We start from the raw sequence: 27391 nt of genomic DNA, 5'->3' as shown, positions 1-27391 counted from the left end.
GACCGGAAACGGTACCCGGAACACTTTTTTTTTTCTTTTAAATAAGCTTTATTGTTCGCACAGTGAACATTCAACACAGACTCGTCGTGCTGGTCAGGAGGGAGCTCACTCAGCGCTATGTTCTATCACGTGAGTACAGATCTTATCCAAATGCAAAAAGGAGAATCTGATAGCCATTAAAAGGTATCAACCACTGAGGACTCTCTGTTCTTTTAAACAATTTTTTTGTGAGTACAGAAGTTATTTTTTTGGGTGACGTATGTACTGGCCTGTAATAAGCGGGGATTACTGTGGAGGTGCACCCTGCCCACTCTTCTAATGACCCGCCCGGTGTATGGGGGTATCCAGTCTCCATACATCATGGCCCAAGCACTGCAGGAGGGGGAGATAATCTATAGATGGCTGCCAGACCCGGATGGGAGGTCTGGATGGAGGGTCTGTGGGAGAAAAGGGCCTAGTTATATATAGCACAGGATATAAATGGTTAATATGTTGTGGCCCAGAGATTGGAGACATCCCTGGGGTGGTCTTATTTCCTGGACCCTCGAAACCTCAAGGATGGGAGGGGGTTTCCAATCAGAGCATGTGTGATCACCGCACCATTCACTTCTATGGGCCGGACAGAGAGGCCTAATTCCAATGCTGTGTTGTCTACCATTGCCACGTGTGAACATCGCAGTATTCACTTCTATGGGCCAGACGGAGAGGTTCGATCCCAGGGTTGTGCCGTCTACCATTGCCACGTGTGAACACCGCACCATTCACTTCTATGGGCTGGACAGAGAAGCCTGACCCCATCTGTGTGCCATCTCCATTAACAATGTGTGATCTCCAAACTATTCACTTCTATTGGCCGGACGGAGAGGCCTGATTCCAGTGCTGTGCTGTCTCCCATGGCCATGAGTGAACATGCAGCCTTCATTTCTATAGGCTGGATGGAGAGGCCTACTTCCAATGCTGTGCCGTCTACCATTGCTACGTGTGAACACCGCAGCATTCACTTCTATTGGTCAGACGGAGATGTACGATACCAGTGCTGTGTTGTCTCCCGTGGCCATGTGTGAACACCACAGCATTCACTGCTATAGGCTGGACGGAGTGTTCCAATTTCAAAGCTGCACCGTCTCCCATTGCCATGTGTAATCTCCGCACGATGCACTTCTATGGGCTGGACGGAGAGGTCCGATTTCAGCACTGTGCCATCTCCCATGGCCATTTGTGAATACGCATCATTCACTTCTATGGGCCAGATGGAGAGAACCGATCTCAGTGCTGTGCCAGCTCCCATAACCACATGTGATCACTGTACAATTCACTTCTATGGGCCGGATAGAGAGGTCCAATTTCAAGGCTTTGCTTTCTCCCATGGCCGTGTGTGATTGCTGCAGAATTAATTTCTTTGGGCGGGACTTGAGGGCTGTGTCATCTGCCATGGCCACGTGTGATCACCGCACCATTTATTCTATGGGCTGGACGGAGAGGCCCAATTCCAGTGCAGTGCTGTTTTCTATGGGCCAGATCAAGAGACCCGATTCCAGCACAATAAGAAAAGCTCACAAAAACTGAAAAAAAAAAACCCCATTCACTTATTTTTGACGTGCTGCCTCCAGTTACTTTTTCTTATCTGGATGGTGTGGTCATTAATCTAAATATAATTTCTTTGCAGATCTCACTGGAACATGAAATTCTCCTGCACCCGAGATATTTTGGGCCGAATCTTCTTAATACAGTAAAACAAAAGCTCTTTACTGAGGTGGAAGGGACCTGTACTGGCAAGTAAGTATCAGGGCTCATTCAGAGACAATGTCTTGTAAGCGGTCCATGTTAAAATCAGACAACACTCGGTCCAACATAATCCAGTAGGGCTGGTCAGATGAAAACTTTTTCACACAGATCAAATGGCCGTGAAAAAAAAAAAAAAAATCACAGCTTGCACTAATCACTTTTTTTAATTTCAATATTTTATTGGATTTTATACAAGCAAGGCTAGAAAAATATAACAATTAGTCATACTCTGATACAAATTAAGTCGTGCTTGGACTCCAACCATCTTTAAACCAACATATAAGTATGTGATCGAGGAAAAGCAAAAGCGAGAGGAGAGTAGGAAAGATGGAAGGAAGCAGGACTAAGATGGGTACACGGGCATAGAAAGGGGATTAAGATGGACAACTGAGACCACAACGAACCCAATAGTACCGAAAAACAGATGGCACAGAGTGATAGACATGACACACTTACAACGAGGGACTCTATCGGGATATTATTGCATAGTAAGGAACTTTGGGCTTGTCACAAAGGCCTCCTAGTGGAACCATTTAGTGACAGTAGCTGCTGCCTCCTGACGGGACTGGGCCATTATTTGTTCCATGCGGTGGATCATGTGAACTTCCTCAAACCACTCCAAGGTTGGGAGTTTGGGTGATTCCCAATAACGTGGGATGATCGTTTTGGCGGCCTGGAGGAGAGACTTCTTGTAAGGCCGGAGTCAACTTGCGAGTGATTCGCGCATATCTCACATCGCATCGCCCGGCTTGGCCGCACACTCTCCTGACAGGAGCAGGTCGGCTGCATGTATTTCTATGCAGCTGAGACGCTCCTGTCCAGAGCGCTGCAAACCATGCCGGGTGATGCAATGCGAGATACGCGCGAGTCACTTGCAAGTGTGACTCCGGCCTTCGCCTTGCTCTGTTCACTTTTGTTTGTCGGATGAGACTCACCCATTCAAGTCTATAGGTACGTAAGAAGAATTGGGATTCATACGACTCCTCCATGTAGCATCTGACACCTACAGATACAGGTCTCTCTTGTTAACATAGAAAGTGTGTTTGGTTTAGTAAACTTTATTTACTGCCTATGTATAAAAACAGATGGGAAAAAAAACAAAAACAGGCACATGGATGTAAATAAGACAATAAGGGGGAAAAAAAGTCAGTGTGAACAGGGGCATACTAAGCGTGAGATATAGTAACAAATGGGGTGCTTTTCCATCTGCAATTTTCTTGTGCGAGTGCGATTTGATGCGAAATCGGATTGCACTCGCACCAGTGTTAAGTTATATGACCATGCCATCCTGAGCATTTTTTTCTCCACACAAATCGCACTCATAGTGAAATCGCAGCATGCTGCGATTGTCAGGAAGACTCAGCTTTCGCACCCCCCATGTAACTCTATGGGAGCAAGAATAATATCGCAATACAGATGGCATACGTATGTCACACGGATCATTGGTATGAAAAATCCAGACTCTCATACCACTCGCACGGCACTCGCATGTCATATAAATGCTAGATGAGAAAAAAAACGAAGACCATGACATGACACTCACCCCACTTTCTGGGCTACTATCGCAGAGATTTAATCACAGATGGAAAAGTGCCCATAAAGAGACAGTTGCACTCTGAAATGGCAAAATATGTTAACAATGAATATAAGAATATGCATCACTGCTAAGAAAAAAAAAAAATGATATATTGAAGATAAAAAATGGTCAGTTTTATGTGAGCCCAACAGCCATTGTCAAGGCGTATCTCTTAATGTTGGGTCCTTATCTACTGTAGTGCCTCTTTTGGACTGTTAATAAGACTATATTTATTCTAAAGAAGCTTTCTGCACGATTTGTATCAACTAAGCCACCAAAAGGGTGAATGGGTGCAGCACGCTGCCCTCATTATTCCATACAAAAAATGGACCATTATTGGAAATCAGCTTGATCCCTGTTAGGCTATGTGCACTCGTTGAGTATTTGATGAATTTTTTTTTTTTTTTTAACTTAAGTATCTGTAGTCACAGAGGAAACGTATAATAGAAACACGAGCACCGATTCTATATATTTCACCCACTCCTGGTTTTGGCTACAAATACTGAGATAAAAAACTGACCAAATCCTCAACGTGTGAATGTGGCTTTAGAGTCAACTGGACTGTTTTACTTCTGCTTATATCTGTTATAAAATGCATCTGTTTTTACAATGGAACAGAACTTAAGCCTGAACTGTGTGCAGTGTTTGTGATTAGTGCCAGTTCAAATTAATCGGCTTTATTTTCTTTTTCGTGATCTTTAACACTTAGAAATTTTTTAACTTGTCGGTTTCTTGTCTTTATTTATGTCTTTCCCCTTCTTCTCAGGTATGGCTTTGTGATTGCAGTCACCACCATTGACAATATCGGTGCTGGTGTTATCCAGCCTGGCAGAGGCTTTGTGCTGTATCCTGTCAAATATAAGGCTATTGTTTTCCGACCCTTCAAGGGAGAAGTGGTAGATGCTGTTGTTACCCAAGTAAACAAGGTAAGTGTGCCATGCACAACTTAAATAACCATTTTTAAGTTCCTTTTTGTATATACTACTGTATAGTCTGAGTAAGGCCATTTTCACACATCCGACTTTCTTGGTCCATGTATTGGCCTACAGTGTCTGGACCATCCGCAGGGCTGGAGACCTAAACTCAACACTCATAAGGCACACTCTTGGGCATAAATGAGGCTGTTTGAGTGAGATTTGCTGCAGGCTCAGACTTTGTCCTCGATACCCGGGCTGTGATACCCGGGCTGTGCACTGCAATACTTATCCATACTTACTATAATGTAAATTTATGATGACACAGTGGGGAAATTCATTTCTAGGCTGTTCTATTGTAAGGGACATTGTGGTTAGACCTCACTTTTTTTATACATTTTTTTTTTTTTTTTTTTTTCTCCATATTTTTATTTATTTATTTTCCTTTTTTAGGTTGGATTGTTTACAGAAATTGGACCTATGGCCTGCTTCATCTCTAGACATGTATGTATTTTAGTTAAATAATTTCAGCTAAATCTTTGCAGTCCCTCTGATTCAGATTACGGAATCCTGACTGTGTGCCATGTGCACATTATTCGAGCAGAGGCTTGCATAAACTGAAGGATGTGGTTCGCATAGTCACGTGCCAACTAGCTTCTCATCCACTTCTCTTAAGAGAAACAAGAAAAGTTGCAAGTTGACACATGACCTTTTTAATAATGCAAACTGCATACTTGCAATAAAAAGAACGTCCACTCAAGCTGACAACAGAGCAGAATCCTGACTGTGCGTATTGCTGAACCCTGACTGTGTGCAATCTGCAGTCAGATATTGACTAATAAAATTTAGTTGCAGCCCCAAAAAAAAAAACATTTTGAGTTGTGGCTTCATGCCGCCTTCTGCCTTATTCTTGCTTTGCTTTTTTTGATCACCCGTTAAATAGAAAACCTTTTAGGTTTTGAATAAAAATAACTGCCTGGAGCAGTCAGAAACCTCACTGTAATAAATACCAAAGGATTACAGGATAACTGTAGTATGTAGAAGGGGCAGCAAGGAATTTCTTTGTCGCTCCATTGGGAGACCCAGACAATTGGGTGTATAGCTTCTGCCTCCGGAGGCCACACAAAGTTATTACACTTTAAAAAGTGTAACCCCTCCCCTCTGCTATACACCCTCCCGTGCATCACGGGCCCATCAGTTTTATGCTTTGTGTTGAAGGAGGCACACATTCACGCAAGCTCCACATTTTAGTCAGCAGCAGCTGCTGACTTTATCGGATGGAAGACAAGAGGGCCCCAGGGCCCCCGGCATGCTCCCTTCTCACCCCACTTTGGTCGGCGGTGCTGTTAAGGTTGAGGTACCCATTGCGGGTACAAAGGCTGGAGCCACATGCCGTTATCCTTCCCCATCCCTTAGGGGCTCTGGGAGAAGTGGGATCCTAACCGGTCACCAGGCACTGGGACCGGGCTCCCTCCGCAGCCCCTGTGGGAACCTGACGGACAGGAGACTGGATGTCATCAGGGACAGGCCCTGCTTCTCTGAGGTACTCTGTGTCCCCTTGGGGACGGCGCATAGAGCGCCTGTGGATCGGACGCTGCAGCAGCTGCTCTGTGTTTGGGGTCGCCGGGACTACCGCGCCGACCGCGCCTGTTTGCCGGCCTCGCTTATAAATCGAGTCCCCGGCTTTTGCGGCCTAGTACCGCATATTCCTGCCCCCGGGCCTGCCAGTCAGGGGCAAGGGCGGGACGCTAGACTGTACGTCAGCGGTGAGGGCTGGAGCATACTTGGTATCCTCCTCCCCCCTCACTGAGCACCGTGGGGCACCAGATTCCCGCACTTTCTGAGGCACGCCCACGGCTCCCTCCTCCTCTCAGAACGCTGGCAGCCATTGTTATCATCGCTGCTGCCGGAGGAGAACTTCAGATAGAGCTCCACAACTCTGGGAGGCCCAGGCAGGGAATCTGGTGGACACACAACCGCTGAGCGCGGTCGGTAAGCCGCACCTGTTACAGGTGCTGGCCCCCCTGGGTGCCGCAGTGTGTATATATATGTATATGTATGTACCCTCATTGTGTGCAATGCTCGGCCCCTGTGACACTCACTCAGCCGGAGCCTCAGGCACTGGTGGGACCCTCGGCTCAGGTAGAACCACCGGCTGCCACTGTCCAGGTGGCAGGGACAGAGTTTGCAGTGTTGGCTGAGAAACTTTCTGAGTCCCTTTCACAATCCATGGCTCAGTCTATGGACAAATGGTCTGCTAAGATACTTGAAGCTTTGCAGTCCAGACCGGTAACACAGGCCCCGGGCACTGTTGAATCATTGACCCCAGGCCCCCCTCGGTTGGAGCAGCAAACTGCTCCTGAGGTGACACATAGGTCCCACGGGGAGGACTCCGACTCGGACCGCAGTCACAGACCGTCTAAGCGGGCTCGCTGGGGACTTTCATCCACTTCATCACGCTGCTCAGGGTCTCAGCATGAGGACTCCCTGGAGGATGAGGCGGAGGTTGCAGCTCAGGGCTCTGATCCTGACGGTGCTCTCAATCTGGAGACGCCATTGTAAATGACCTTATAGCGTCCATTAACCAGGTGCTAGAACTTCCTCCTCCAACTCCACCTGTTGAGGAGTCAGCTTCACAACAGGAGAAACACCAGTTTAGGTTTCCCAAACGTACAAGGAGTGCTTTTTTAGATCACTCTAACTTCAGGGATGCTGTCCGGAAGCACAGAGCATATCCGGACAAGCGCTTTACTAAGCGCCTTAATGACACACGTTACCCCTTCCCACCTGACGTAGTTAAGGGTTGGGCTCAGTGTCCCAAGGTGGATCCTCCAGTCTCTAGGCTGGCGGCTAGATCCGTGGTATCAGTGGCAGATGGCTCATCGCTCAAAGATGCCACTGACGGGCAAATAGAGCTCCTGATGAAATCCATCTATGAAGCCATAGGTGCGTCTTTTACTCCAGCATTTGCAGCCGTGTGGGCACTCCAAGCTATCTCAGCTTGTCTGTCTGAGATTAATGAGGTCACACGCACCGCTACTCCGCAGGTCGTGTCTTTGACTTCTCAGGCGTCGGCTTTTTCGTCCTACGCCATGAACGCTGTCCTCGACTCGGTGAGCCGTACAGCGGTAGCATCCGCCAATTCGGTGGCAGTCCGCAGGGCCCTGTGGCTACGCGAATGGAAGGCAGACTCTGCTTCCAAGAAGTTCTTAACCGGTTTGCCATTTTCCGGCGACCGTTTATTTGGCGAGCAATTGGACGAAATTATCAAGCAATCCAAGGGAAAGGACTCGTCCTTACCCCAGTCTAAACCGAACAGACCTCAGCAGCGAAAGATTCAATCGAGGTTTCGGTCCTTTCGGCCCTCAGCCAGGTCCCATTCCTCCACGTCCAACAGGTCACAGAAGGGCCAGAGCAACTCTTCTGCATGGCGGTCTAAGTCACGTCCTAAAAAGACCGCCGGAGGAGCCGCCCCCAAGGCGGCCTCCTCATAATAATTATAATAATAATTTTATTCATTTATATAGCGCTATTAATTCCACAGCGCTTTACATACATTGGCTTTACATACATTGGCATGACTTTCGGTCTCCACAAACCGCATCCTCGGTCGGTGGCAGGCTCTCCCGCTTTTGCGACGCCTGGTGGCCACATGTCCAATACCGATGGGTGAGAGACATTCTGTCTCACGGTTACAGGATAGAGCTCAGTTCTCGTCCTCCGACTCGTTTCTTCAGAACATCTCCGCCCCCCGAGCGAGCCGATGCACTTTTTCAGGCGGTAAACACTCTGAAGGCAGAAGGAGTGGTGATTCCCGTTCCACCTCAGGAACATGGTCACGGCTTCTACTCCAACTTGTTCGTGGTGCCAAAAAAGGACGGATCATTCCGTCCCGTTCTAGACCTCAAGCTGCTCAACAAGCATGTGAGCACCAGAAGGTTTCGGATGGAATCTCTCCGCTCAGTCATCGCCTCGATGTCACAAGGAGACTTCCTAGCATCAATCGACATCAAAGATGCTTATCTCCATGTGCCGATCGCTCCCGAGCATCACCGCTTTCTGCGTTTCGCCATCAAGGACGAACACCTTCAGTTCGTGGCACTGCCTTTCGGCCTGGCGACAGCCCCACGGGTCTTCACCAAGGTCATGGCAGCAGTGGTGGCGGTCCTACACTCTCAGGGCCACTCGGTGATCCCTTACTTAGACGATCTTCTAGTCAAGGCACCCTCCAGGGTGGCATGCCAACACAGCCTGACCGTCACTCTGGAGACTCTCCAGAGGTTCGGGTGGATCATCAATTTCCCAAAGTCAAATTTGACACCGACCCAATCGCTGACTTACCTCGGGATGGAGTTTCATACCCTTTCAGCGATAGTGAAGCTCCCGCTGGACAAACAGCGTTCACTACAGATAGGGGTGCAATCTCTTCTTCGGGGTCAGTCACACCCCTTGAGGCGCCTCATGCACTTCCTGGGGAAGATGGTGGCAGCAATGGAGGCAGTTCCTTTTGCGCAGTTTCATCTGCGTCCACTTCAATGGGACATCCTCCGCAAATGGGACAAGAGGCCGACGTCCCTAGACAGGAACGTTTCGCTGTCACGGACAGCCAAGACCTCTCTTCAGTGGTGGCTTTTTCCCACTTCCTTGTCGAAAGGAAAATCCTTCTTGCCCCCATCCTGGGCTGTGGTCACGACGGACGCGAGTCTGTCAGGGTGGGGAGCGGTCTTCCTCCACCACAGGGCTCAGGGAACCTGGACTCCGACAGAGTCCTCCCTTCAGATCAACGTTCTGGAGATAAGGGCAGTGTATCTGGCCCTAAAGGCGTTCCAGCGGTGGCTGGAGGGCAGGCAGATCCGAATACAGTCGGACAACGCCACGACGGTTGCGTACATCAACCACCAGGGCAGCACACGCAGTCGTCAAGCCTTCCGAGAAGTTCAGCGGATTCTGCTGTGGGCGGAAGCCACAGCCTCCACAATCTCCGCAGTTCACATCCCGGGCGTAGAAAACTGGGAAGCAGATTTTCTCAGTCGCCAGGGCATGGACGCAGGGGAATGGTCTCTTCACCCGGACGTGTTTCGGGAGATCTGTTGCCGCTGGGGAACGCCGGACGTCGATCTAATGGCGTCTTGGCACAACAACAAAGTCCCGGCATTCATGGCTCGGTCCAAAGATCACAGAGCTCTGGCGGCAGACGCGTTAGTTCAGGACTGGTCGCAGTTTCGACTGCCTTATGTATTTCCTCCTCTGGCACTGCTGCCCAGAGTATTACGCAAGATCAGGTACGACTGCAGTCGCGCCATCCTCGTCGCTCCAGACTGGCCGAGGAGATCGTGGTACCCGGATCTGTGGCACCTCACGGTGGGTCAACCGTGGGCACTCCCAGACCGACCAGACTTGCTGTCTCAAGGGCCATTTTTCCATCTGAATTCTGCGGCCCTCAACCTGACTGTGTGGCCATTGAGTCCTGGCTCCTAGCGTCATCAGGGTTCTCAAGATGTCATTGCCACCATGAGACAGGCCAGGAAACCAACGTCCGCCAAGATCTACCACAGGACTTGGAGGATCTTCTTATCCTGGTGCTCTGATCAGGGTTTCACTCCCTGGCCATTTGCCTTGCCCACTTTTCTTTCTTTCCTTCAATCCGGAATGGACAAGGGCTTGTCTCTCGGCTCTCTCAAGGGACAAGTATCGGCGCTTTCCGTGTTTTTTCAAAAGCGTCTAGCCAGGCTTCCGCAGGTCCGCACGTTCCTGCAGGGGGTTTGCCACATAGTCCCACCTTACAAGCGTCCGCTAGAACCCTGGGATCTTAACAGGGTGCTGACGGCTCTCCAGAAGCCACCTTTCGAGCCGATGCGGGATGTCTCTCTATCACGTCTTTCGCAGAAGGTGGCCTTCCTAGTGGCAGTCACATCACTTCGGAGAGTGTCTGAGCTAGCAGCGCTGTCATGCAAAGCCCCCTTCCTGGTGTTTCACCAGGATAAGGTGGTTCTGCGTCCGGTCCCGGAATTTCTCCCTAAGGTGGTATCCCCGTTTCATCTCAATCAGGATATCTCCTTACATTCTTTTTGCCCTCATCCAGTTCACCAATGTGAAAAGGATTTGCACTTGTTAGATCTCGTGAGAGCACTCAGGCTCTACATTTCACGCACGGCGCCACTGCGCCGTTCTGATGCGCTCTTTGTCCTTGTCGCTGGCCAGCGTAAGGGGTCGCAGGCTTCCAAGTCAACCTTGGCTAGGTGGATCAAGGAACCGATTCTTGAAGCCTACCGTTCGTCTGGGCTTCCGATTCCTTCAGGGCTGAAAGCCCATTCTACCAGAGCCGTGGGTGCGTCCTGGGCATTGCGGCACCAGGCTACGGCTCAGCAGGTGTGTCAGGCGGCTACCTGGTCGAGTCTGCACACTTTTACAAAACACTATCAGGTGCATGCCTATGCTTCGGCAGACGCCAGCCTAGGTAGGCGAGTCCTTCAGGCGGCAGTGGCCCACCTGTAAGAAGGGGCCGTTTTTTCGGCTCTTTTTTATCGAGGTATTCTTTTACCCACCCAGGGATTGCTTTTGGACATCCCAATTGTCTGGGTCTCCCAATGGAGCGACAAAGAAGAAGGGAATTTTGTTTACTTACCGTAAATTCCTTTTCTTCTAGCTCCTATTGGGAGACCCAGCTCCCGCCCCTGTGCCCTTCGGGCTGTTCTTTTGTGTACACATGTTGTTCATGTTCAATTGTTCTTTGGTTCATGGTTTCAGTTCTCCGAACATCCTTCCTGCTTTGGCACCAAAACTGATGGGCCCGTGATGCACGGGAGGGTGTATAGGCAGAGGGGAGGGGTTACACTTTAAGTGTAATAACTTTGTGTGGCCTCCGGAGGCAGAAGCTATACACCCAATTGTCTGGGTCTCCCAATAGGAGCTAGAAGAAAAGGAATTTACGGTAAGTAAACAAAATTCCCTTCATTGGTACTAAATGGAAGACTCCCACCTCACCCAACTTTGTGTGTGTGTAAGTAATATATATATATTTCACACAGTATATATTTCTTTGTCGCTCCATTGGGAGACCCAGACAATTGGGTGTATAGCTACTGCCTCCGGAGGACACACAAAGTATTACACTTAAAAGTGTAAAGCCCCTCCCCTCTGCTATACACCCTCCCGTGCATCACGGGCTCCCCAGTTTTTAAGCTTTGTGCGAAGGAGGCACACATGCAAGCATAGCTCCACAACTTAGTCAGCAGCAGCTGCTGACTATTTCGGATGGAAGAAAAGTGGGCCCATATAGGGCCCCCAGCATGCTCCCTTCTCACCCCACTCTGGTCGGCGGTGTTGTTAAGGTTGAGGTACCCATTGCGGGTACGGAGGCTGGAGCCCACATGCTGTTTTCCTTCCCCATCCCTGCAGGGCTCTGGGTGAAGTGGGATCCATAATCGGTCTCTAGACACTGGGACCGTGCTCCCTCCGCAGCCCCTGGGAATCTGCTGGACAGGAGCTGAGTATCGTCAGGGACATGGCCCTGCTACTGCGAGGTACTCTGTATCCCCTTGGGGACGGCGCATGGCGCGCTTGTGTCGTACACGCTGCAGCACTGCTGGGCGTGTTAGTGCGCCGGGACCGCGCTTGTGGCCGGCTGCGCTTACACTCTAGTCTCCGGCTTCTGCCTAGTAACGCATATTCCAGGTGCTCTGTGTCCCCGTTGGGACGGCGCATAAAGCACCTTGGGCACAGACGCTGCAGCGACTGCGGCGTGCGTGTGGGTCCGGGACTACCGCGCCGACCGTGCACTGCCGGTCGGCCGCGATTTCAACTTTAATCCCCGGCTTTTGCGGCCTAGTATGGGATTCTCCCGCCCCCAGACCTGCCAGTCAGGGAAAAGGGCGGGACTGTCGGTGTGACGCCGACAGTGAGGGCTGTAGTACATTGAGCTGTCCTCCGCCCCCCTCACTACCCACGCTGAGGCACCAGATTCCTGCACTTTTGTGTGAACACGCCCATGCCTCCCTCCTCCTCAGAGAACGCCGTCAGCCATGTTTTTTCAACCTTCTGGCTGCAGCTGAGGGAGATCCGGGTCAGAGAATCTGAGGGCTACAAGCCACATCCGCAGCCCCTGCCGGAGTCGGAGTATCGTCAGGGACACCCTGCAGCTACAGGTACTCTGTGTCCCCGTTGGCACGGTGCCTGAAGCACCTTGGCCTCAGACGCAGCTGCGATTGCGGTGGGCATTCTTTGTCCGGGACTACCGCGCCGACCATGCATGTTTGCCGGCCGCGGTTTTACTTGAATCCCCGGCTTTTTGCGGCCTAGTGGGTTAACACTCCCGCCCCTGAGCCTGCCAGTCAGGGAGAGGGGCGGGAGGGTCGGTAGGTTGCCGACAGTGAGGGCTGGAGCACACCTCGCTGTCCTCCGCCCCCCCCCCCGCACTGATCCCTATAGACCACCGGATTCCTGCAGACACCTGCATCATAACGTAGGGAGTGCTGGAGCATACGTTGCTATCCTCCTTCCCCCTCACTGAGCACTGGGGGGCACCAGTTTTTCAAAGGTGGTCTTCCTAGGGTGTTGTCACCCCCTGGGTGCCGCAGTGATATATATATATATATATATATATATATATATATATGTGTCTTATCTATATGATTTCACTGTTCGGCAGCATTATTGTTTTTGGCTGTATACCCTAACTGATTACTCTGCGGACGACAGGCTGTTGTCTGCTCTTAAAGAGTAAGGGTGCCAAAACACTGGCTTATTTTAACCTCTCGTGCGCCTATATTACAGGCACTGCACAGATAACAGCGACAGAGTTTCCATGATGAAAACTTCGCCGGCGTTCCCGGTCCAAGCGGCAGGGACAGAGTTACAGCTTGCTGAGAAACTCTCTATGTCATTTTCCCTATCCATGTCTCAGGCTATGGACAAGTGGTCGGCTAAGAGACTAGGAGTTTGCAGTCCAGACCGGTCCCTTAACCCCATAGCGACGGCCTAACGTCTCAAGACGTCGGAAAAACAGGGTACTTATTCTGTTCCGACGTCTTGAGACGTCAGGCCGGAAAAACCCTGTAGCGCCCCCCAGTGACGAAAAATCTCGGGGGTTTCAGCTACCGGGGGTAGCTGAGACCCCCCAGATTATGAATCGGGGTGTTTTGTATGCACCCCGTTAATGCGATCGCCGGTATACACCGTATACCGGCGACAACATAAAAAAAAAAAAAATGGCTGGTAAAATTTATTTATTTCTCATCTGACGTGATCAAACATGTCAGATGAGAAATAAATGTGAGCCCTTAGTGCCCCCAAAGCCCCCGGTACCGGAGAAATCCATCCAACCCCCCCCCCCCCCCCTCCGGAAAATCCAAGATGGCGCCGACGCGCGCTGAAAACTCCCGCCGCCTCTGCATTCATTTCCCTCCGATCTGAAATGATCAAACATTTCAGATCGGAGGGAAATGTCCCCCTCCTGACCTCTCCTCTCCTCCGGTACACCGGAGCTCTTTGGTCCCTGGAGCCCCCTCCAGTTCTTCAGAGCCCCCCTCCGGAGCGTGCAAGATGGCGCCGACGCGCGCTGAAAACTGCCGCCGCCGGCTCTGCATTCATTTCCCTCCGATCTGAAATGATCAAACATTTCAGATCGGAGGGAAATGTCCTCCCCCTGACCCCTCCTCCGGTCCACCGGAGCCCTCTGGTCACCGGAGCCCCCTCCGGGTCTCCAGAGCCACCCCCCCTCCCCCGCATTCATTCTGCTCTTTCTGCCGCATGTGACACGTCACATGCGGCAGAAAGGTGTCCCCAGGTCCCACTAGGTCACCCCCCATCACCCCCCATCACCCCCCCCCCCCCAGCCCCCCAGCCCCCGAGCCCCCGGTCATACGTTACCTGTCTGGTGATCCGTCCCGCGATCACGCCGCCTCCTTCTTGAATGCTGACGGCGCATGCGCAGACAGCGGCTGTCAGCTGGATTCCTCCCCCGGTCCACAGTGGAGCAGCCTGTGCATCAGCGACGTCAGTCTTGCAGGGACGCTGACGTCGCTGATGCACAGGCTGCTCCACTGTGGACCGGGGGAGAGTGAGTGCAGTAATCAGCAGTCTCTCCATGTGAGGAGTGTGGTCCTCACATGGAGAGACTGCTGTTCCAGAAAATGGGGGGTACGTTCTGTGAGCGTGCCCCTCATATTCTGGAATGAGGTTACTGCAGGTCACTCTGCCCTAAGTTGGACCGGGGCAGTGTGAGTGCAGTATTCTCAGATTACTGCACCCACACTGCTCATGGAGAGCTTGCTCTTCCAGAAAATGGGGGATACGTTCCCTGAACGTGCCCCCCATATTCTAGAAGATCCAGAGTCGGCGTGGGACCTCACGGATTACAGCGACCGTAATTTCTTTATTTTCAATAAATTGGGGAAAGAGGAATGTTTCGGGGAGTTTTTTTTTCAAATAAATTTTTTTTTGTCTTTTTTTTTTGTCTATTACTTGACTGGGTTAGTGATGTCGGGTATCTGTTTAGATGCCGTGACATCACTAACCCCAGGGCTTGATGCCAGGTGACATTACAGCTGGTATCAACCCCATATATTACCCCGTCTGCCACCGCACCAGGGCGCGGGATGAGCTGGGGCGAAGCGCCAGGATTGGCGCATCTAATGGATGCGCCACTTCTGGGGCGGCTGCGGCCTGCTATTTTTAGGCTGGGAAGAGTCCAATAACCATGGCTCTTCCCACCCTGAGAATACCAGACCCCAGCTGTCCGCTTCACCTTGGCTGGTGATCTAATTTGGGGGGGACCCCACGTTTTTTTTTTTTTTAAAAAAAAACGCCTGGGGAGCCCTCCAAATTGATCACCAGACAAGGTGAAGCTGTCAGCTGTGGTTTGCAGGCTACAGCTGTCTGCTTTACCCTAGCTGGCTATCAAAAATGGGGGGGACCCCACGTCGTTTATTTTAATTATTATTTTTTTGGGGGGCTAAATACAAGGCTAGGCACCCTTTAGTGCCACATGAAAGGCACTAAAGGGCGCCAGCTTAGAATATGCAGGGGGTGGGACGTTATATATGTTTGACATCTATCCATTCATCCATTGTAGCACTTTGGGCTGTGCGCCCACAATCGGGATTTGCAGCGTTTTGGGCGCAGAGTGTTTTCCCTGCGTCCATAACGCTGCATTGTGCAGTAGAAGCACAGTGGAAGGATTTTTAGAAATCCCATGCCCAATGTGCTTCTTTTCTCCGCCACATAAACTGACCTGTGGCGCAGCTTCCCGAGCCTCAGCATGTCAATTTATGCTGCGGAGATGAGTGTTCTCTGCAGGTAGCATAGAGCTCCACAGCAGCCTGAACCCAAATCGTGGGCATGGGCAGCTGCGTTCTCCCGTGGACAACACTCACATCTCTGCAGGAGGCTGACACTGTGTACTAGACGCCGTGTCGCTGGCTCATGGCCACATAGCCTAAAAGTGAGACATTGGTTGCTACAGCAACATTTTTGTGAAGTACCTGTGGATTCAAAATGCTTATTATACTCCTGAATAAAATCCAGTTTCCAAAATGGGGTCACTTGTGGGGGTTTCTAATGTATAGGTACCCAAGGGGCCCTGCAAATGTGACATGGTGCCCGCAATTTATTTCAACTTTTCCAGAATTCAAATGGTGCTGCTTCCATTCCAAGCCCTCCCATTTATCCAAACAGAGGTTTTTGGCCACATGTGGGGTATCCATGTGCTCATAAGACATTGGATAACAACCTGTGGGGTCCACGGTTTGTTGTTGTCTCTTGAAAAAGTGAGAAATTTGATGCTGAAGCAACATTTTTGTGAAAAAAATGAAAATTTTCAATATGGCAACCTAAGCTTATCAAATTCTGTGAAGTATTCGTGGATTCATACTGCTCACTATACACCTAGATAAAAGCCTTGAGGTGTCTTGTTTCCAGAATGGAGTCACTTGTGGGGGACCTCCATTGTTTAGGCACCTCAGGGGCTCTCCAAATGCAACCTGGCGTCCGCTATTGATTCCAGCCAATTTTGCAGTCAAATGGCACTCCTTCCCTTCCGAGCCCTGCCATGCGCCCAAACAGTTGATTTCCACCACATATAAGGTATCGCCAAACTCAGGAGAAATTGCACAATAAATGTTATGCTGAATTTTTTCCTTTTACTCTTGTAAAAAAAAAAGCTACCTGGTTGAAATAACAATTTTGTGGTAAAATTTTTTTTTTTTTTTTTTCATGGCTCAACGTTATAAAATTCTGTGAAGCACCTGGGGGTTCAGGGTACTCACCAAACATCTAGATAAATTCCTTGAGGGGCCTAGTTTCCAAAATGGGGTCACTTGTGTGGGGTTTCTGCTGTTTAGGTACCTTAGGGGTCCTCCAAATGTGACATGGTGCCCGCAATCTTTTTCAGCCAAATTTCCTTTCCAAAATTCAAATATTGCTCCTTTCGTTCCAAGCCCTCCCATTTGTCCAAACAAAGGTTTCAGACCACATGTGAGGTATCACCGCGCTCATAAAAAAGTGGTTAACAAACCTTGAGGTCAAATTTTTGGAATTACCTCTTGAAAAAGTGAGAAAATTGATGCTAAAGCAACATTTTTGAGAAAATTATTAAAATTTTCAATATGACAACGTAACGTTAACAAAATCTGTGAAGTACCTGTGGATCTAAAATGCTCACTATACCCCTAGATAGAAGCCTTGAGGGGTCTAGTTTCCAAAATGGTGTCACTTGTGAGGGGTTTCTTCTGTTTAGGTACCTTAGCGGACCTGTAAATGCAACATGGTGCTCGCAATCTATTTCAGCCAAATTTGCTTTCCAAAATTCAAATATTGCTCCTTCTGTTCCGAGCCCTCCCATTTGTCCAAACAGAGGTTTCTGACCACATGTGGGGTATCGGCGCACTCATAAGAAAGTGGGGAACAAGTTTTGGGGTCCATTTTGTTGTGTTAGTTCATCTAAAAGTGAATAAATTTGGGTTAGAGCAACATTTTTAGGTAAAATTTAATTTTTGCTTTTTTTCATTCCACATTGCTTTTGTTCATGTGAAGCACCTGAAGGGTTAATAAACTTCTTGAATGTGGTTTTGAGTACTTTGGGGGGTGCAGTTTTTATAATGGTGTCACTTTTGGGTATTTTCTGTCATCTAGGCCTATTGAAGTCACTTCAAATGTGATGTGGTCCCTAAAAAAATGGTTTTGTAAATTTTGATGTAAAAATGAGAAATCGCTGATAAACTTTGAACCCCTCTAACTTCCTAACAAAAAAAAATTTTGTTTCCAAAATTGTGCTGATGTAAAGTAGACAAGTGGGAAATGTTATTTATTAACTATTTTGTGTCACAGAAATCTCTGGTTTAACGGTATAAAAATTCAAAAGTTGAAAATTGCAAAATTTTCAAAATTTTTGCCAATATTCAATTTTTTTCTTCAATAAACGCAAAAAATATTGTCCTAAATTTGGTACTAACATGAAGTCCAATATGTGACGAAAAAACAATCTCAGAATTACCGGGATCCGTTGAAGCGTTCCAGAGTTATAACCTCATGAAGTGACACTGGTCAGAATTGCAAAATTTGGTCTGGTCATTAAGGTGAAAATTAGCTCCGTCACTAAGGGGTTAAACAGGCCCCGGGTACTGCGAGATCGCCCCAGGCCTCTGTCGGTCTGCGACGAAGCGTGTTCCTGGGGTGGCCTCTAGTTATGACGTGGGGTACTCCGGCACGAACCGCAGAACCAGTCCGGCTAAGCAGCCTTGCTTGGAATCTTCCCCGACTTCTTCAAGGGTCTCAGCTTGAGGACCCTCTAGAGGATGGGGCGGAGGTCGCAACCCAGGACTCTGTCCGGACGTGGCTCTAACGGCTTCACAGATACTGTACAGAAGCACACCTTCACGGACAAGCGTTTTACTAAACGTCATATAACACATTCTCCTCTGACGTTGTTAACGTTCGGGCTCAGTGTCATAAGGTGCCCTCCAGTCTCTGGACTGGCGGCTAGATCAGCAGTAGCAGTGGCTGACGGGTCCACGCTCAAGAATGCCACGGACAGACAGAACTCCTAATGAGATCCATCTATGAAGCTATCGGCGCGTCCTTTGCTCCGGCATTCGCAGCCGTATGGGCACTCCAAGCTATCTCAGCTGGTCAGGCGCAAATTGACGCACTCACACGTACGTCTGCGCCGCAGGTGGCGTCCATAACCTCTCAAACGTCGGCATTCGCGTCCTACGCTATTAATGCTGTCCTGGACTCTGCGAGCCGTACGGCGGTTGCACAGAAGGAGTGGTGGTCCCGGTCCCTCTTCAGCAACAGGGTCACGGTTTCTACTCCAACCTGTTTGTTTTGGACCTAAAACTGCTCAACAAACACGTAAGGACCAGGCGGTTCCGGATGGAATCCCTCCGCTCCGTCATCGCCTCAATGTCCCAAGGAGATTTCCTAGCATCGATCGATATCAAGGATGCTTATCTCCACGTACCAATTGCTCCAGAGCATCAGCGCTTCGCCATAGGAGACGAACACCTTCAGTTCGCCGCACTGCCGTTCGGCCTGGCGACAGCCCCAAGGGTTTTCACCAAGGTCATGGCTACAGTAGTTGCGGTCCTCCACTCTCAGGGTCACTCAGTGATACCTTACTTAGACGATCTGCTGGTCAAGGCACCCTCTCAAGAGGCATGCCAACACAGCCTCAACGTTACTCTGGAGATTCTCCAGAGTTTCGGGTGGATCATCAATTTTCCAAAGTCAAATCTGACACCGGTCCAATCGCTGACATATCTTGGCATGGAGTTTCATACTCTTCCAGCGATAGTGAAGCTTCCGCTGGACAAACAGCGTTCACTACAGACAGGGGTGCAATCTCTCCTTCAAGGTCGGTCGCACCCCTTGAGGCGCCTCATGCACTTCCTGGGGAAGATGGTGGCAGCAATGGAAGCAGTCCCTTTCGCGCAGTTTCACCTGCGTCCACTTCAATGGGACATCCTACGCAAGTGGGACAGGATGCCGACGTCCCTAGACAGGGACGTCTCCCCCTTTCAGGCAACCAAAGCTTCCCTTCGGTGGTGGCTTCTTCCCACCTCATTATCGAAGGGAAAATCCTTCCTACCCCCATCCTGGGCGGTGGTCACGACGGACGCGAGTCTGTCAGGGTGGGGAGCAGTTTTTCTCCACCACAGGGCTCAGGGTACGTGGACTCAGCAAGAGTCCTCACTTCAGATCAATGTTCTGGAGATCAGGGCAGTGTATCTTGCCCTAAAAGCGTTCCAGCAGTGGCTGGAAGGCAAGCAGATCCGAATTCAGTCCGACAACTCCACAGCGGTGGCTTACATCAACCACCAGGTGGGACACGCAGTCGGCAAGCCTTCCAGGAAGTCCGGCGGATTCTGCTGTGGGTGGAAACCACAGCATCCACCATATCCGCAGTTCACATCCCGGGCGTAGAAAACTGGGAAGCAGACTTTCTCAGTCGCCAGGGCATGGACGCAGGGGAATGGTCCCTTCACCCGGACGTGTTTCAGGAGATCTGTTGCCGCTGGGGGATGCCGGACGTCGACCTAATGGCGTCACGGCACAACAACAAGGTCCCAACATTCATGGCTCGATCTCAAGATCACAGAGCTCTGGCGGCAGACGCCTTAGTTCAGGATTGGTCGCAGTTTCGGCTTCCTTATGTGTTTCCTCCTCTGGCACTGTTGCCCAGAGTGTTACGCAAGATCAGGGCCGACTGCCGCCGCGCCATCCTCGTCGCTCCAGACTGGCCGAGGAGGTCGCGGTACCCGGATCTGTGGCATCTCACGGTCGGCCAACCGTGGGCACTGCCAGACCGACCAGATTTGCTGTCTCAAGGGCCGTTTTTCCATCTGAATTCTGCGGCCCTCAACCTGACTGTGTGGCCATTGAGTCCTGGATCCTAGCGTCTTCAGGATTATCTCAAGAGGTCATTGCCACTATGAGACAGGCTAGGAAACCAACGTCCGCCAAGATCAACCACAGGACGTGGAAAATATTCCTGTCGTGGTGCTCTGCTCAGGGGTTTTTTCTCCCTGGCCATTTGCCTTGCCCACTTTTCTGTCCTTTCTTCAATCCGGATTGGAAAAGGGTTTGTCGTGAGGGATATTTCGCTCACACGTCTTTCGCAGAAAGTGGTTTTTCTAGTAGCAGTCACCTCACTTCGGAGAGTGTCTGAGTTGGCAGCGTTATCATGCAAAGCTCCTTTCCTGGTGTTTCACCATGACAAGGTGGTTCCGCGTCCGGTTCCGGAATTCCTCCCTAAGGTGGTATTCCCTTTCATCTCAATCAGGACATCTCCTTACCCTCGTTGTGTCCTCATCCAGTTCACCGATGTGAAAAGGATTTGCTCTTGTTAGGTCTGGTGAGAGCACTCAGACTCTACATTTCTCGTACGGCGCCCCTGCGCCGCTCGGATGCGCTCTTTGTCCTTGTCGCTGGCCAGCGTAAAGGGTCGCAGGCTTTCAAGTCAACTTGGCTCAGTGGATCAAGGAACCAATTCTTGAAGCCTACCGTTCTGCTGGGCTTCCGGTCCCTTCAGGCGGGAGGCCCATTCCGCCAGAGCCATGGGTGCGTCCTGGGCATTGCTGCACCAGGCTACGGCTCGGCAGGTGTGTCAGGCGACTACCTGGTCGAGTCTGCACACTTTCACGAAGCACTATCTAGTGCATACCTACGCTTCGGCAGATGCCAGCTGAGGTAGGCGGGTCCTTCAGGCGGCGGTGGTCCACCTGTAGGAAGGAGCCGTTTTACGGCTTTTATCGAGGTATTCTTTTACCCACCCAGGGACTGCTTTTGGACGTCCCAATTGTCTGGGTCTCCCAATGGAGCGACAAAGAAGAAGGGAATTTTGTTTACTTACCGTAAATTCCTTTTCTTCTAGCTCCAATTGGGAGACCCAGCACCCGCCCCTGTTCCCTTCGGGCTGTTGTTTTCTTTGTGTACACATGTTGTTCAGATTGAATTGTTCTTGGTTATGGTTTCAGTTCTCCGAACATCCTTCGGATTGAATTTACCTTAGACCAATTTATAAGTTTCCTCCTTCCTGCTTTTGCACCAAAACTGAGGAGCCCGTGATGCACGGGAGGGTGTATAGCAGAGGGGAGGGGCTTTACACTTTTAAGTGTAATACTTTGTGTGTCCTCCGGAGGCAGTAGCTATACACCCAATTGTCTGGGTCTCCCAATTGGAGCTAGAAGAAAAGGAATTTACGGTAAGTAAACAAAATTCCCTTCTTTTCAGGTAGACACAAGTCTGTTAGACGTACCAGAATGTTGCATAGTGATGGATAACAGGAGGAGGGTGCTGGAGGGTTGTTGGAATTTAATAGCTCACATTTTCTGCCATTTTGTGTGACAATTTAATTCTTTATTTTAGTCAATCCCTTCTGAAATGGAGTTTGATCCAAATTCCAACCCACCATGTTATAAGACTGTAGATGAGGTAAGACCCAGATGTACAACAATTGCACAAACATTTTGTTTCTTTAGTTAATTTACATTATCTATGTATATATTAACTAAGTGACTGTCGCGGGCAGAGGAGGGGACGCTGTGCTCACCCACTGCTCGGGTCCGGCTACTGCTGCTGCTGCTCGGTGGTGGCTCGAGCGGTGGGCCGGATCCTGGGGACTCGAGCAGCGTTCCTCGCCCGTGAGTGAAAGGGGGTGGTTTGGGGTTAGGGATATTGTCCGTGACGCCACCCACGGTTGTGGTGAAGTTGTGACACCACCGCTGCTCTGGACGGGGATCCCGGGAGCGGTGACAGGGAGCAGCTTGGATGTTAGTTCTCCCCTCCATGGGTAGGGGGTTGGTTGTCCCGGGGCCCGGTGAGGGGAAGGGATGCTTGGCAGGCGGGCTACGGGGCCTGGTGAGGTGCGGGGGGCAGCGCTGTGCCACACGGCACGGTGGTACTCGCTCAGCCAATAACGAATACAAAGTCTCCGGTAAAACAAACGGCTGGATGGACGGGTCCCACAGACGGCTGCGGTGTTTCTCCTCCCGGCAGGTTGATGGTGACTGCCTTTCCCTGCACCTGTGTAGTGTTTACGGTTCCAATGGGTTCCCACCGGTAACCCGCTCCCCAGCTTGGATGGAGGCTGAGGGAGCCCCTTTTGCCCGCAGGCTCTGGCCCTGGGAACTGTAGCCTTGGCGGTGGCTGTATTTCCCTTTACGGTTTGAGCTGTCGCCTTCAATCGGGTCTTGGCTGCTGGGAAACCCCGGAGGTTCCCTTCGCTAACGGATTTGACAAATTCAACGGCGACTCCTAGCCTTGTCGGGGTCCGTAAGCCCTGCCGGATGGTGCTGGCTTCTCTTTGCTCCCCGATCCGGTACCGTCGGGCCACTGCCCGTCCACGGTCCTTACGGTTTGCTCCAGTTAGCCTCTCCTGTAGACGGTCACCACCGTCTGCCATCCTTGCTGTACCGTCCGGGCCACACACCCGGACGCCTTCAGTCTGCTCTGCTACAACTTTACTTCCTTCCACTTCAAACTCTCCACTCTATCTGCTTTTCCTTTTCCCACCTCCAGGACTGTGAACTCCTCGGTGGGAGGGACCAACCGCCTGGCCCACCCCCTGGTGTGGACATCAGCCCCTGGAGGAAGGCAACAAGGATTTTTATGTTTGGCTTCGGTGTGCCTAACCGGGGTGTGGGGTGTGTTGGTGTTGTTCTGTGACGACCTGGCTTGTCCAGGGCGCCACATGACTACATATTAACCATTAAATGGTTACATCTAGGGCCCCCCAATGATTTTAAATTGTCCTCAATAGATTATAGACCTGTATTCAGGCATTCCAGTAATGCAACATTTTCAAAGGAAATAAAAAAATAATCTGCTCAATGTTGTACAAGGAGAAATTAAATATGTGGATTCCAACTAGTGTGGTGCACCGATACAGGGCTGGATCTCAGGGGTATGACTGGGAAAATAGAAAGCGGGTGATCCAGCCAAACAAGTCCGGGTTTGTTAGCGTTTTGCAGTTGTAGAAAACACTAAACGTATTATCGTGACCCCTAAACTGCCCCATAATTTAAAAGTCTTTGGGTAGCTGGACTGGTTCTCCTTTTAAACATGCAGTGACATATCCCTTTTAGGATGTATCTGGTGAAATGTAATGTATGTTTAGGAAATTAGTATTTTTAAATCTGGGTTTTGTATGTGGTTTTATTCCTTTTTTTTTTGTGTTTTTTAAACAAAAAAAAAAAAAAAAAAATCTTGCAATTTTCATACTTGCTTATGGAGCTTTTTTTTTACAGTTGCCTATTGTTTACAGAAGACTTGTCAGATATCATTATCATCAGAGACAGGATTACAATGACAAATAAAAAAAATAATAGATATATATCCATCTCTATCTCAGTATACACAGGATTCACAATAGGCGACGTGATAGCTCACCTCCTCCTCCTGTACAATGATCTCCCTTCTCTCTCATATATATATATATATATATATATATATATATATATATATATATGAGAGAAGGGAGATCATTGTACAGGAGGAGGAGGTGAGCTATCACGTCGCCTATTGTGAATCCTGTGTATACTGAGATATATATATATATATATATATAGTAAATAACACAGGATCCACCATTTACAATAGATGGTGTCACAGCTCACTGCCTCCTTCTCCTGTTGTACATTTGTATAGTAAATAACACTGGATACCATTTACAAAAGGTGTGACAGCTCACCACCTCCTCCTCCTTCTGACTAATATCGTCTCTATATGTAGTAGATAACGCAGAATCCACCATTCACAATAGGTGGTCACAGCTCACCTCCTCTCCTTACAATGATTTTTTGCACACTTTTTCATTAGATGCTTCAATACAAAGAATAGGGTTGTAGTCAGACTATTGCTGCTTACGTACATGTGAATTTCCTATGCCTAGGTTTTATAGCGCAAAGAAAAACAAACGAATAAATGCATCCAACTGGTAGGAAATGAGAGGACAGAAAAAAATGAGTGACCAATTCTAGGCAATGTGTTAAGTTATGTGAGGACCGCGCTATAACTTGGCTGGCTCCATTACACGGCTCTGTAATATATTGCACGTATTGAATAAGGCAGTAGTCATTATTTAGACTGATTTTTGTGCAATACTTTTTTCTTTTCTGTAGGATGTAGTTATTCAGCAGGATGATGAAATTCGACTTAAAATTGTTGGAACCAGAGTGGATAAGAACGACATAGTAAGTGCCATTTTTAGATTTTATCCACATGGAAGCTAATCTGAGAGTGGAAAATAAGGATGGAGAAATGACACCTATTCTTTCTGGAGCAGAATTGGGCTACCCTCCATTTTCAAGAATAATTCACAGCAACAAAAGGGCAATAGTATTTACCTGCCCAGGCCAAAGAATCTAATGCACTAGCAGGATGCAGCAAAACCCCCTTAGGCCCTGTGCGCACGCTGCGGATTTTGCCTCGGAATTGCTGCACAAAATATGTCTAACATTGCTGCAGTCATTCCCCAGCAAATCCTATGGGTTTGAGAAAAATGCTGTGCGCACACTGCGTTTTTCATATCCGCAGATTTTCCACTGCAGAATTAATGAGAATGTCACTTCTTCTTTTCTGCGGTACCTGCGTTTTTTGCCATAGATAATGGTGAAAACCGCGGAAAAAATGTGGGTGCGGTTTTACCTCGGTTGTTACTGCAGGTGCGGGTTTCTTTCAGAGGGTCTTTTTCAAAAAAAAAAAAAAGGGCACTTTCTAGTGCACTCATGGCCTTTAAAGGGAACCTGTCAGGTGCAATATGCACCCAGGACCATGAGCAGTTTTGGGTGCATCCCTGCCTAATGTTCCCTGGATCTAGTAGCATAGATAGAGATCTTCAAAAAAAGTATTTCTAAAGATCCTTTACTGTATGCTAATGAGCGAGGGGACTAGTCCTAAGGGCGTTGCTTCACTGGCTAGTCGGCCCCATTAGCCTGTTAGTATGTCCCTGTGGGTGCGCTAACATGCTAATGAATGTGCAGCGTTAGAGGATGATCTCACTCACCTCTCCTCTACCATTGCTGCCATACACTGGATTTTGGCTCAGTGTGCATGATCCTGGACTTTTGGTCTTGCGCACTACTTCAGTTTGAAGCCAGGATGCGTACATCTGGCTTCATAGTGCGCGTGACCCAAACTCCAGGATCATGCCAGCTGAGCTGAAATCCAGCGTCGGGCAGCAATGGCAGCGCTGAGGTGAGTGAGATCATCCTCTGATGCTGCACGTTAGCACACCCACAGGGACGTACTAACATGCTAATGGGGCCGACTAGCCAGGGAAGCAACGCCCTGGGGACTAGTCCCCGTGCTCATTAGCATACGGTAAAGGATCTTTAGAAATATTAAATACAGGGACAGTTGGGCAGGGATTAGCAATATCCACCCAGAACTGCTCGTGGCTATTAGCACCCAAATTATATGTACAGTACATGTTCATATATGAAGGGGGCTCTGGTTTGTGTTGAATTTAAATGGTGAAGTGTTTAAAAATAAAAAAATAATAATATTTAGTTTATTTGCTCACTGGTTGCATAACAGGCCAGTGCAATATTACAATATGTATCCAATCTCGTACAACTGTTAACCATAGATTTCAGTCTGGATTCTAACGCTTTTTATTCTTTACAGTTTGCTATTGGCTCGCTGATGGATGATTATTTGGGTGAGTGTTTTACTCCACTAACCAGACCATCAACTTACTACAACAAAGTTTCTCATAAGCCAGATCAGTTACCCACACTTTGCACTGACGAGTGGCAATTGCCCCAAAACACCGTGTCTGCATATTGGGATTCTGATCTGGCATATATTCTAGGTCAATGAAAAGGCTTGTTAAAAGGCCACTTTTGACTTTTAGCATTCCTACTTCCAATAGGTGGCGCTAGAGTTTGTCTCCTTTCCTGGAGAGACAATTTACAGGAATAATAAGATTTGGCCCTTCTAATAAATATCCTGTTTATTTAGAATATGCAATTTTAAACTTGTAATATATTCAGATACTGTTTCCATTCTCCTTTCGCCACCTGTACCACAGTAAATGATGCAGGTGGAATCGGTCTGTCTGCGGCCATTATTAATGTCTATGGTGGTGATGGAACTGCTGGCCTGATTCACGATTTAACTTTTTCCTCTCTTGTCTCCTCCAGGTCTGGTCAGCTGATCTACTCGGCATCTTTTCACCGGGAGCAAGTCTTTTTACGCTCTGTATATTGTTTTTGTGTATGTCAGCTGCTAAGTTTTTATGATAATTCAGCCAGGATTGATGCTGTAATTGTTCAGATATTGTCTTAAAAAAAAATATTATTTTATTAAAAAAAATAGTTGAAAGTGTTTTTATTTATTTATTTTTTTTTTTGGTTTTTTTTTCTTCAAAGAATTGATTCACAAAGGGGAGGAGAAAAATAATATATTTATAAAAAAAAAAAAATCACACATTGATTCTGCAGATGGTGTTCATACCTTCACTGCAATGTGTTTTTTTTTTTTTTGTTTTTTTTTTATCTATATCTTCAGCTGTAGGTTTTCAGAAATTTTAGACAGTACAAAATCTCAGAAAGTATTGACTGAGTAAAATAAAACATATATAGAAAGTAAATTAAGGCCCAGTCACACTAAACAACTTACCAGCGATCCCAACAACGATACCAGCGATCCCTATCAGGTTGTAAGTTGCTAGGAGGTCGCTGGTGAGATGTCACACTAAGCGATGCTCCAGCAATCCATCCCACCAGCAACCTGACCTGGCAGGGATCGCTGGAGCGTCGCTACATGGGTTGCTGGTGAGCTGTCACACAGGCAGATCTCACCAGTCACCACAGCCCCCAGCCAGCAGCCCCGCGTGGAAGATGCTGCGCTTGGTAACTAAGGTAAATATCGGGTAACCAACCCGATATTTACCTTGGTTACCAGCGCACACCGCTTAGCGCTGGCTCCCTGCACACCTAGCCACAGTACACATCGGGTTAATTACCCGATTGTGTACTGTGGCTAGGTGTGCAGGCAGCAGGAGCCGGCTTCTTCGGACGCTGGTAACCACGGTAAACATCGGGTAACCAAGAAGCCCTTACCTTGGTTACCCGATATTTACCTTCGTTACCAGCGTCCGCCGCTCTCACACTGT

The 27391-nt window shown here is 48.9% G+C and overlaps 1 protein-coding gene across 1 annotated transcript; it reads left to right on the top strand.

Annotated features, from left to right (window-relative positions):
- Positions 1–20: 20 nt before the first annotated feature.
- On the top strand, positions 21–26581 carry POLR2G (RNA polymerase II subunit G). The gene is made up of 8 exons (XM_075326605.1): positions 21–129; positions 1667–1776; positions 4128–4287; positions 4729–4779; positions 21640–21705; positions 24393–24464; positions 25900–25933; positions 26418–26581. The coding sequence occupies exons 1-8, from the start codon at positions 118–120 to the stop codon at positions 26429–26431; spliced, it is 519 nt and encodes a 172-aa protein (XP_075182720.1). The 5' UTR covers positions 21–117; the 3' UTR covers positions 26432–26581.
- The last annotated feature ends 810 nt before the right edge of the window (positions 26582–27391 follow it).

The sequence above is a fragment of the Anomaloglossus baeobatrachus genome, chromosome 10 (assembly GCF_048569485.1).
Source record: "Anomaloglossus baeobatrachus isolate aAnoBae1 chromosome 10, aAnoBae1.hap1, whole genome shotgun sequence".
In the NCBI taxonomy this organism is placed as follows: domain Eukaryota; kingdom Metazoa; phylum Chordata; class Amphibia; order Anura; family Aromobatidae; genus Anomaloglossus; species Anomaloglossus baeobatrachus.
Note: the sequence above shows the minus strand (reverse complement) of the source record. Positions and strands in the feature narration are given on the sequence as shown.

What these genes read in the sequence shown, in the direction of transcription:
- POLR2G (XM_075326605.1), top strand. An exon ending in TTGTTACCCAAGTAAACAAG is followed by an intron (nt 4,288 to 4,728) that starts GTAAGTGTGCCA and finishes TTCCTTTTTTAG; the next exon opens with GTTGGATTGTTTACAGAAAT. An exon ending in CCTGCTTCATCTCTAGACAT is followed by an intron (nt 4,780 to 21,639) that starts GTATGTATTTTA and finishes TCTTTATTTTAG; the next exon opens with TCAATCCCTTCTGAAATGGA.